The sequence below is a fragment of the Rhinopithecus bieti genome, unplaced genomic scaffold, assembly GCF_001698545.2.
Source record: "Rhinopithecus bieti isolate Rb0 unplaced genomic scaffold, ASM169854v2 scaffold_23868, whole genome shotgun sequence".
Taxonomy (NCBI): domain Eukaryota; kingdom Metazoa; phylum Chordata; class Mammalia; order Primates; family Cercopithecidae; genus Rhinopithecus; species Rhinopithecus bieti.
Window position 1 is genome coordinate 1,555,045 of NW_016811202.1, and position 10,915 is coordinate 1,565,959.

General features: G+C 54.3%; 2 protein-coding genes across 9 annotated transcripts in view; one reads left to right on the forward strand and one right to left on the reverse strand.

Annotated features, from left to right (window-relative positions):
* KCTD21 (potassium channel tetramerization domain containing 21) overlaps positions 1-3,208 on the reverse strand; it is a 17,145-nt gene extending 13,937 nt beyond the window's left edge. For 3 of the 8 annotated variants that reach the window (XM_017893558.1, XM_017893555.1, XM_017893551.1), the window contains exon 1: positions 3,138-3,182. The gene's annotated coding sequence lies outside the window, so the exon portion shown is untranslated. Of the gene's footprint in view, positions 1-416; positions 632-2,962; positions 3,054-3,088 lie in introns of those variants that run through there. The other 5 variants (XM_017893557.1, XM_017893559.1, XM_017893552.1 and 2 more) reach the window with 5 other exon arrangements.
* Positions 3,209-3,343: 135 nt separating this feature from the next.
* Positions 3,344-10,915, forward strand: part of USP35 (ubiquitin specific peptidase 35) — a 25,538-nt gene continuing 17,966 nt past the window's right edge. Inside the window, exons 1-2 of the mRNA XM_017893535.1 lie at positions 3,344-3,731; positions 10,607-10,913. Of these exons, the coding sequence (XP_017749024.1) occupies positions 10,617-10,913 (297 nt within the window). The 5' untranslated portion in view covers positions 3,344-3,731; positions 10,607-10,616. The remainder of the gene's footprint in view (positions 3,732-10,606; positions 10,914-10,915) is intronic.

Consider the following 10,915-nt stretch of genomic DNA (forward strand, 5'->3'; position numbering starts at 1 on the left):
TTTTTTTGAGACAGAGTTTCACTCTGTCACCCAGGCTGGAGTTCAGTGGCATGATCTCGGCTCACTGTGACCTCCACCTCCCAGGTTCAAGCGATTCTTCTGCCTCAGCCTCCTGAATAGCTGGGATTACAGAAGCGTGCCACACGCCTGGCTAATTTTGTATTTTAGTAGAGACAGGGTTTCACCATGTTGGCCAGGCTAGTCTCAAGCTCCTGACCTCAAGCGATCCACCCACCTCGGCCTCCCAAAGTGCTGGGATTACAGGCGTGAGCCACTGTGCCCGGCCAGGCCTGCCTATCTTCTGTGCTGTGATTCTGCCTGGGAGAAGACGGCTGTTCAGGCCTTGTTTTTCCTGCTTCGTCATGAACCCAGAATCTCTGTACCCCGGCAGGAAAGAAACTCCTGTCATGACTCACTGTGAATGCTGACAAAGTCCACTCCTGGGCCTCAGAAATGTCAAGGATGGGCAGAAAGAACTGGAGAGAGGCCAGGCGCAGTGGCTCATGCCTGTAATCCCAGCACTTGGAAAGCCCAGGTGGGAGGATCGTTTCAGTTCAGGAGTTTGAGAGACCACCCTGGACACCATAATGAGACCTCGTTTCTATAGAGAAAAAAAAAGTTAGATTGCTTGAGCCTGGCAGGTCAGGCTGCAGTGAGCCGAGATCACGCCAGTGCACTCCAGCTTGGGCAATAGAGCAAGACCCTATCTCAAAAGAAAAAAAAGAAAAAGAAAAAAAAGAACTGGAGAGGCTGTGTGGGGTAGGCGCAGACCATGCATAGTATTCGGCATTACCTGGGTTTGTATTTGAATCATCCCCTGCCCCTTACTAGCTGTGCAGCCCTAGGCACGTTCCTGGGCAGATGATGATCCTAACAATAACAAACACTACAACAGTAATAATAATGGCTAACATTTATTGAGCAGTTATTACCGTGCTAGGTACTTTATACATGTTAATCTCTTTCAATCTCACAGATGAAGTAGATACTATTACATACCTACTTTACAGACCAACCAAACCAGGCCCTCTTCAACTTCTGCAATTTGGCATCTGCCATCCCCTCTGCCTGGATCTTGAAGACAAATCCCATGCATCGGCCAGGTCTCTCAGCTGGAATTTATTTCTTCTCTGCATCTCTGGAGAATTTTATTCTAACCCCTTACCACCGCCAACTTTACTTAAGTAAATGGATGCCTGGGTCCCCTGCTGGGGCTGGGGGTGCCCCTTTCTATATCCACAGAAGCATGTAGAATAGGGAAAGAGGAAGAAATTTCTCTCCTGTTTAGTCAGATCCATTTTCCCCACCTGGATTTTTAAAACTTTCTAATTTTGAAATGCTCTCTTGAATTTTCAATCTGAAATCTAAAGGCATGTGACAAGGCCGAGGTGATTACTTGGGAGTAAATGCAAGGAGAGTTTCTACTACGTAAGGGAATGGATAGCACGTGGCTTGGTAAATTTCAAGAAAGACAATGCTCAGAGTGACTACTGTGTCTTCCAGTAAGTCGGAGACTTCCCCACCTTACCCCACTGGGGAAAGGACTCTTTGCCTTGAAGCCCCCAGGACGACTACCCTTTCTTCACCTCCCCTTCCTGATCACCCCACATCAGACAGCTGCATCTATAATTCTGTCTTGCCCAGTCCATATCTCGAAGAAGCCCGTAGGCTGCTCTATTACCATCACAACCCATAGGTAGGGAGAGAAAAGGTGCTTCTAGACACAGGGACCCCAGAATGAGTTGCGCAAAAGGCAGGAGCAGAGAGAGGTGGGCTGGAAGAAGGACACCACAGAATCTGGCATGGCAAGGTATTCTTTCACCTGGCATAGACCTCCAACCACCACTACCATCCCCTAACCTCTTCCAGAACTTTCCTTCACCTTCTCAGCTCACTCTCACGCTTCAACTTGTGCTTTTCCTCAGGCACCAGCACCCCATTTCAAACTGCTCTCTTCGACCACCCTGGCTAACCCGGTGAAACCCCGTCTCTACTAAAAAACACAAAAAACTAGCCGGCCGAGGTGGCGGGCGCCTGTAGTCCCAGCTACTCGGGAGGCTGAGGCAGGAGAATGGCGTGAACCCGGGAAGGCGGAGCTTGCAGTGAGCTGAGATCTGGCCACTGCACCCCAGCCTGGGCGACAGAGCGAGACTCCGTCTCAAACAAAAACAAAAACAAAAAAAACTGCTCTCTTCCTACCGTCTCCACCAAACAGTAAGTTATAAACACTGTGCTTTCAAATCCATCTCATTTCATCCTCACAGTACCATAGGAGGGCTGCCTCACAGGCTGCCATTCGGAAGGGTTGGGGGGACTGGTCCTGCCAGAAAATTTGCGAAGGTCAGGGCATCAAAACTTTTCTTTCTTTCCTGCCTGCCATGCCAAGCTAAACCCCTTCCTCCCCGAGTGCAGGGAAAAAAGCAACGTATTTGAAGTAAGGAGTCCTGACTGGTTTTAGGCAAGTCCCTTCGCTTTTCTGAGCCTCACATTCCTCACCCGTCAACCGCTATGGTGACGTCTCTACTTTCCAGGGCGTAAGAGGTCAAGGAGATCACGGGTGTGCCGCACTGAGCTTGGGGATGGACTCTTTATTTCCAGTCAGTAAAGGGAGGTGTTGTATGCATCACAGGCTTTTGCCCACGCCGCCACAGCGCTGCCGGCCCAGCGCTCGCCAGACCGGGGCGAGTTCCCTGTCATCTGTGTCTCCGCCCTTCCTTCTCCAGTCCCACCCAGGCTGGCCTCATTGGCTTTTTCCGCACCCACTCCCCAGTCCTAGAGCCCCGACTCCGACCTGACAAGTGCCCCACCCCGACCCAGATACCCCGCCCCTCCTTGCCCCACCCACCAAAGACTCCTCCCACAGTCCGGACCCTCATTATCCGGGCTTTTCCGACTATCACCATCCGCCCTAGGTCCTCCCACCAGCCCCACCCCTCCAAGAGCTCTGCCCCCTTCGGCTCACCTCGCGCCGAAACGCGCCCCCTCCCCCGCAGCCACAGGCGCTGCCATCCCCATTTCACAGATGGGAATGGCGAGGCTGGGATAAATTAGTCTCACGGTAAGACAGGTGCCCAGTGGGCCCACGTACCCTCGTCGGTAGTCCCCAAGCCCTGCGACCCCGGCCGCACCGCACCCACCTCCTGCCCTCGCTCTGCAGCCTCCCCTCCGCGAGCGGCGGCCAGCGCAGCTTTGCGAGGAGGGCGGAGGGTCGGAGCCCAGCCCAGGGGCGTGGCGGTCCGGAGTCCGCGCGCTGCCTTCCGGGACTGGTAGTTCTCTCTGGGTTCCTCGCAGCTCATTGCGTCGAGAGCGAACTCCATCTCCCAAGAGGCATTGCTGCGAGTTGCTCTGCGCCCCGCCTGGTCCCCGCCGGTGTCCGGCTGGCTGGCCTTAAAGGGGACGCGGTCAGAGTGGCAGCTCGCGGGGTGGCCCTCGCTCCGGCTCCGCCCAATTTACAGCACCTCGCCCCTCCCCACGCTTCGTCCCGCAGCCCCGGGGCTGCGCCGCACAGTCGGGCTCCCTGGCTGCATAGAGGCTTGTGCCAGGCGGGGTGGGAAGACTGGATTTTGCAGTGGAAGCAGCATCTCTTCCGTCTGGGACCTGGCTGAGGGCGTCCCCACCCTGGGGGGAGCAGAGGACCAGCCCTGACCTAGCCGGGCCCAGCCCTGTCCTGCCCGGCCTGAGCGCCCCGCCCAGCAGCCGGCTCTGCGGCAGGGCCCACCAGGGTCCGGGAGGTAAGGGGGTCGGGGGCGTGTGTCTGGCTTTGGGGGGCGGTGTCTGCACCCAGGCGTTTCGAGAACCCTGGACTTGCGAGCCCAGGGCTGGGATTCGGGAGATGTGGGTGCATCCTGGGCCTCACTGTGTGACCTTGGGCGAGCAGTTACTCCTCTCTGGGCATTAACCCCCTCCTTCTCCTATTGTATGTCGAAGTGATCCTGCTCCCTCCCCTTTCAGGTAAGAAGACATTCGCACCCAGGACCCAGTCCATTCGCTCTCTGGCTTTTCGTGGGGCCCTCCAGCTCAAGCGTGAGCTGGGCGCGGGTGCACTGGAGGGAGGCAGGTGGCCGAGCTGGGGCACAAACTGGGGGGCCCGAGGCCACCATTGTTTGGAATGGGTTTTTCCTATTCTCAGTATGCTGGGCCCTGGGATACGCTCCCCCAGCCCCGCTTATGACCCTGGCCCTTGCAAACCGGAGACCCTGATGTGTCAGCTTGGTGCACTTCTTTCCAGAAAGCTTGGGGTGGAGTACGGCCCTCACAGGTTTGTGAGGGGTGGCCCCGCAGGTATAGGTGTGTGTGGTGGGTTCCTGAGGAGGAATAGCTGTTCCTGCTTTCTTCCCTTGTCTCTCCTCCTTATCCTTTAAGGAAGAGCAGTTGCTTTTTACCAGTGAAACCCTTTTTTCTTTTTTTTTTTTTTCCAGGAGACAGTTTGGTGGCCCAGACATGGGCCTCCCAGAGTAGGGTGAAGCACTTCTTCCCAGGGTTGCCTTGGGTAGAAGTTCAGTTAAAAAATACCTAGAGAGATGCTGCCATTCAGACACCTGAGGGACCAGAGATGGAGGGCACCACCTAGTGTCGGGAGGGGCAGCCTGGAACCCCAGGCAGCTCTGGCTCCCAGGGGAGTCAAAGGAGGGAGGCTGGCTGTGAGGGTCAGAGAGGGGAGGAAATGAGCTCCTCATCTGTTAGGTGCTGAGCAGGGGCTGGGAGGGGCTGCTCTGACCTGGAGCAGGGAGAGGTTGAGTAACACCATGAAGCCTTCTTTTCAGGTCCTAGGAGATACCGTGAGCTTTTGACCTGAAGGCTAACCAGAAACAGATTTTTTTTTTTTTTTTGGTTTTGGTTTTTTATTTTGTGCTTTTGCTTTTGCTTTGGTGGTTTGAATGATTTCTAGAATGGCTAAAGCCTCAGTCCAGTCCAGTGACCTCTGTAGGGGCTTTCTTGGCTGATGTTTAAGATTTTCAGGGTTTTTGATATGCAAGACCAGGCCTGGGCAAAGGAGGGGGCGGTGACTGGACCAAAGTTTAGGCCAGTTTCTGGAAGGTACTTTTCTGGTCACATCCTTGGTTTTCTCTCATCTTGCTGTCACATGTCTCACATGAGTTGCTTGATGCACCTTCACTGACACCTCAGTCCTTGGTTCTGTACTGGGCACTGGGCTCAGAGACAGGGATTGGACCTCTGCCAAGGGAGGTCCCAGCGTGGTGGGAGACAGAGACGTGGACTCCAGTTACACTGCAGAGGGATGAGGATAGTTAAGAGGGCCTTGGAGGCCAGAACTTTAGACACTTGAATTGTGGAGGGAAAAAAAAAGGCTTCCCAGAGGAGAGGGCATGTGACCTGGGCATTGAAGGGTGAGTCAGAATTTTTCAGGAGAGAAGAGGGAGAGGCCCTTTTTCAGTAGAGAGGACATTGTGCAAAGTAGCAGTCAGGAAAAAGCCCCCTGCCCCAATGTCTGCAGAGTCTCCACTGAACAATGTCGCTTGAGTTCATCTCCATCCCTGCCCCACATCAGCTGAGTGTCACAGAAAGGGCTTGCATGTCCAGCTCAGGAGTTTGGACCTTATTCTGGGTCCAAGGGGCTGGAGAGTGTTGAGAGTTCTGAGCAGGGGCGTGGGCGGAATGGTGCTTACCGTGTAATAAACTCCATCTGACGATGCTGCAGGGTGGGTTGGAGAGACCGAGGAGGGATGATGAAGCCTGAGCGGGGGCCCAGGGCGTGGCAGTGGGGCTGAGCATTGGCATTGGAGTTGTGTACACACACACACACACACACACACACACACACACACACACACTGGGTGCTTTGGGGTGATGGAGATAAGTCAGGCTTCACTATGCAGGAGCAGAGATCAGTCAACAATCAGCAGAGACGCTGAGGGTCATCTGAGAGGAACAGGTGAAGGGATCTGGGCCTTTTGATGGAGGGATTGGGATTTTCCTGAGTGCTTACTGTGTGCTGCGGAGTGTGCTGGTGTTGCTGGGACCCCCCTCAGGCTGTCATGCCGGTAGGGCGAGGGGTATGAGGCAAGGGCTTGGGAGGAGCAGCAGCGCTGGCTGGGAAAGGCTAAGGGGTGGGCAGGTAGTCACCTTCTATTTGGGCATTCTGAGGATCACAGAGGTGAAAGAACACCTACCTCCATGGTAGCTGGGCTAGACTCGAAGCCTGGACTCTGTTCTCCAGGACACATGCCTCTGTTGGAGGTTGGATTGAGGGAGGGAATTGGGAGATGGGTTAGGAGGCCACTGCACTAGTCCAGGCGAGAAGTCAAGGGGACTGATCCTGCATGGGGCTGGGAACACCGAGGCGGCAGCGAGGGCTAATGGAGGAAGTGCCTTGGAGAAATCAGCGGGATCAGCAGTGCGTGTCTCCTTGTCTCCTTTCCCTGACAGTGTCTGTGTCTCCCGTCAGTGCCAGGTGGCCCAAAAATAGACTCATGACTGCCCAGCCCTCATCTTTTTTATACTTTGTCTCAACCCTGTGAATGGCAGGCTTGGAATAGTCCCCATTTTCCAGATGAGAAGGCTAAGAAGTCGGGCAGGGACTCGCCCAAGGTCACCTGATGACTTTGAAGCAGAAAACCTGTGTCTTATGCTTTTAATGCAGGCTCTCCTGGGGGAGGATACGGCTGCTGTTTGCTGCTGTGGTTGGTGCGGGGCAGCTGTCTCTTGAGTCAGAGCCAGCATGGACAGGCCATCTCCCCACCCGGGGCTTAGCAGGCTAATCCAGCCCTCCTGAGGGAGGCAGAGTGCAGATTCTAATCCTGCCTTGCCAAGGCCATGTTCCTCTACCTCTCTGAGCCTCACTTTCCCCATTCCTGCCAGTGGGATAGCTGGCCTTGTCCTGCCTTCCCTGGCCTAATGGGGCCAGGTGAGGTGCAAGCCTCCAAAACCCTTTTGTGTGAGTGCATCCAAGATATTGAGTGGGTTTGCTGGTGACCATGGTGACAGCTGTCCTCAGACTGCCTGCGTGGGAGTTGGGGCAGGTGGGCAGGGCTTGCTTGCTGTGGCCAGGCCACAGATTGAGCAGAGGCTGCTGGCTGGCCTTGGAGACCAGAGCTGTCATGGAGCAGCTCTATTTGAACTGTCAGCTGCCAGCCTTATGTGGTATTAGGTAGAACAACATGAAATTGCCAACATTTGATCATTCAGTTTCATGTGGTTCAGTCTAATATCATTTGTCCCCATTTTACAGAAAAGAGACTCATGGATATGATTACTGAGGGTCACACAGTGAGTCAGGGCTAGAATGTAGGACTCCTCATTCCTAGTCTGATACTCTTTCCACTCTTTATGGTACTCTTTCTACTACCAGCGTCTTCCCTATCCCCAGAACTCCATTTCTGCTTGCCCCGTGCCCTCTTGCTTCACACATGATGCCAGTGCCTCATGGATTAGGGTTTCTTCTTGGCTGCTTGAGTGCCAGGATTTCTTGGCACCCTGGGTTAAAAGCATATGAAATCTACTAGCCATCCCAGGGGTCTGGGAGGATGGACTGTGTGTGTGAGGGAGGTTGACCACAGCAACTGCCTTATCATAGGCACTGTCTAGAAAGGGGACCAGGGCTGACGGGAGAGTTAAAAAAATTTTCTTTCTTTTTTTTTTTGAAACAGGAACTCACTTTGTCATCCAGGCTGGAGTGCAGTGGCGTGATCTCAGCTCACTGCAACCTTTGCCTCCCAAGCTCAAGTGATCCTCCTATCTCAGCCCCAACTAGCTGGGACTGCAGGTGTGAGACACTATGCCTGGCTAATTGATGTAATTCTTTTTTTTTTTTTTTGGGTAGAGACGGGGTTTTGCCACGTTGCCCAGGCTGGTCTCAACCTCCTGAGCTCAAGCCATCCGCCCACCTCGGCCTCCCAGAGTGCTAAGATTACAGGCGTGAGCCCTTGTGCCCAGCTGGGAGACCAGTTTTTAAAGACACTTGATAGGCCTTTTGGGATGATGCCTTGCACGGGCACCCTTACAAACATTTCTGCCTCCCCCATCAGACTGGAAGCTCCTTCAAGGCAAGGACTTCGCTTCTAAAGCAGCAGGAGTTGACATTTTCTGAGAACTTCCTTGTGCCCAGCTCAGAGAGCCTAAGTAACCTTTATGGGAACCAGAATGTATCCCAGATGAGCCGCATTCAAAGAGTCAAAACAAAACAACAGAATTGAACACATCATTTCCCTCATTTCCTCATTCAGGAAGCTTAGGATGGACCCTGAACTTTTTCTTTTTCTTTTTTTTTGAGACAGGGTCTCACTCTGTCACTTAGGCTGGAGTGCAGTGGCACGATCTTGCCTTACTTCAGCTTTGACCTCCTGGGCTCGCCACCACCCCTGGCTGGTGTTGAACTCCCAGGCTCAAGTGATCTGCCTGCCTTGGCCTCCCAAAGTGCTGGGACTACAGGCGTGAGCCACCGCGCCCAGCTGCATCTGAACTTGTAGCAGGTGCCCAGGTGCTTCTGAGGCATCCAGGCCAGGATTTGGGAACCACTGATCCCTGCCATGGCTACAACCTCTAACCAACAGTGAACTCTTGAGAGGCACACACTCTTGGCATGAGAGATGCTAGCCACAGACTAATAAGCCCTGGTCCTTTCCTGGTGGAGCTCACAGCCTGGTGAGAGAGACAGATATTTAAACAAATGGGCCCTTTGCATCGTAACACATACAGCAATGGAGGTTAGGTCACAGCTGAGAACTAGAACAGAGCAGGGAGCTCACTGGGCCTAGTACATAGTTGGGGTTCCCGAATATCTGTGATTCTGAATAAAACTTTCCAGTTTATTATCCAGGAAATTTAAGGCTTGTCCACACTCTAGCTCCAGTTCTCAGGCATAAGAGTAGTTTTTACTGAGCCCATAAGTTTAAACACCTACTATATGCTGAGTCTAATATCAGGTCCTGCCTAGATTGGGGTTATACATCGAAGTAAAGAAATGGTTCTGCCCTCCAGGAGAAGCATTAAGCATTAGATGTTAAGAGAGCAAGCTGTGCTCACATGAACCTGCATGAGAGGGCTCCAAGTGGATTGGTGTGGGACAAAGGCTTCAGGAAACAGGCCAGATGGAGAAGGGCAGAAGGAAGGCTGTTATGGCTCAGAGGAGTAAGGTAGAGATAACTCACACTGCACCCTGTATTTTTTGCTCATCATCAAATGCATGTGTGCTGTGCACTGTGCTAGGTGCTGGGGATACCATGTGAACAAAACCTGAAGCTGCCCTCAGGAACCTTATACAGCATTGGAGGGGAGGCTGACTCCAATCAAGAAATCATGACAAGTACTACCAAGGAGAAGGACAAGATGTTCTAATTTTTAATAAGAGAGATTGACCCAGGCAGGGAGATCAGGCAAGGCTTCCTTGACGAAGTGACTTTCAGCTGAGGTCTGCAGGGGGAGGGAAGAGCATACACAAAGGCCCAGGGGCAGAGGGCACACAGTGAGCCAAGGGTGACAGGCTGGTGTGGGCTGAGGCAGGCAGAGCCCTAGGTGTGCAGGGCTGGAGCGTGGAGACGAGATGCTCCCCTTTGGTGGAGGGGACTGGGACCCACACCACGCCAGTACTAACTGATGCCAGCTGTAATGGAAGAGGCCACAGGTGATTGCAGGAATCAAGGGTGGGGGATGGATTCCCGCCTGGAGGACCAGGGCTGTTCTCACTGAGGACAGGTGCTTTAGCTAGGCTTTGAAGGAAAAGACGCTTGGTTGTGTGACAGCATGGTGGTTGTGGGGGGCTCAGGAGATAAGGACGTGTCAGGCAGAAGGCACAGCACACACCTGAAGTAGAGTCTAGCCGAGGGGTAGGGCACTGGGGAGGGAGCAGGGAGTTGAGGCAGAAAGGAGGAGTGCCAGGGATTCTGGGACCTCTGTCGGTTCTCCCTTAGGGCCTCTTGCCCTTTCTCCACAGAGGTGTGATTTTTTGTGTCCGCCCCATCTCATCTCCCTGGTGGGCATGACTTGGCTGAGACTCTGGACAGCAGCTTCTAGATCCCGCTTCTACCTGCCCTGAGAGTGGACAGGGTCACCAGGGAGGCCTGGGGAGAGAGGGGCAAAGGGGTAAGGATGGGGAGGGGCTCACGTAGACTTTTGCGATTAAAGGTGCTTAGCAACCATATCTTCAAGTCCCTGGGGTTAATTTATTTTGAGACAGGGCCTCTGTTGCTTAGGCTGGAGTGCAGTGGGATGATTGCCACTCGCTGCAGCCTTGAACTCCTAGGCCAAAGTGAGCCTCCCACTTCAGCCTCCAGAGTAGCTGGGATTACAGGTGTGCGTCACCTCTTCTGGGTAGTTTGTATTTTTTGTAGAGACGGGCCTTGCTGTTGCTTAGGCTGGTCTTGAACTCTTGGGCTCAAGGGATTCTGCTGCCTGGGCCTCCCACAGTGCTGGGATTACAGGTGTGAGCCATCACACAGGCCCCTGGCGTTTATTATGTGCCAAGTGTTGTGCTTTACTTCATCAGGATAGCTTGCAGTGAAATGACCTCCTTGCCCCATTTCACAGATGAGAAACCTGAGGCCCAGAAAGTTTGAATTGCTTGCCCTAAGTCTCAGCACTTGGGGACTGCACCGGGAACTCTTGAGCCCCGCGGTTGTCGGGCTGTGACCTTGCTCCCTGTCTTCCGCAGCGCGGGCGCCATGGACAAGATCTTGGAGGCGGTGGTGACGTCGTCATACCCGGTCAGCGTGAAGCAGGGGCTGGTTCGGCGCGTGCTGGAGGCGGCGCGGCAGCCTCTGGAGCGTGAGCAGTGCCTGGCGCTGCTGGCGCTGGGCGCGCGCCTCTATGTGGGCGGCGCGGAGGAGCTACCGCGCCGCGTGGGCTGCCAGCTGCTGCACGTGGCCGGCCGCCACCACCCCGACGTCTTCGCAGAGTTCTTCAGCGCGCGCCGCGTGCTGCGCCTGCTGCAGGGTGGCGCCGGCCCCCCGGGCCCCCGCGC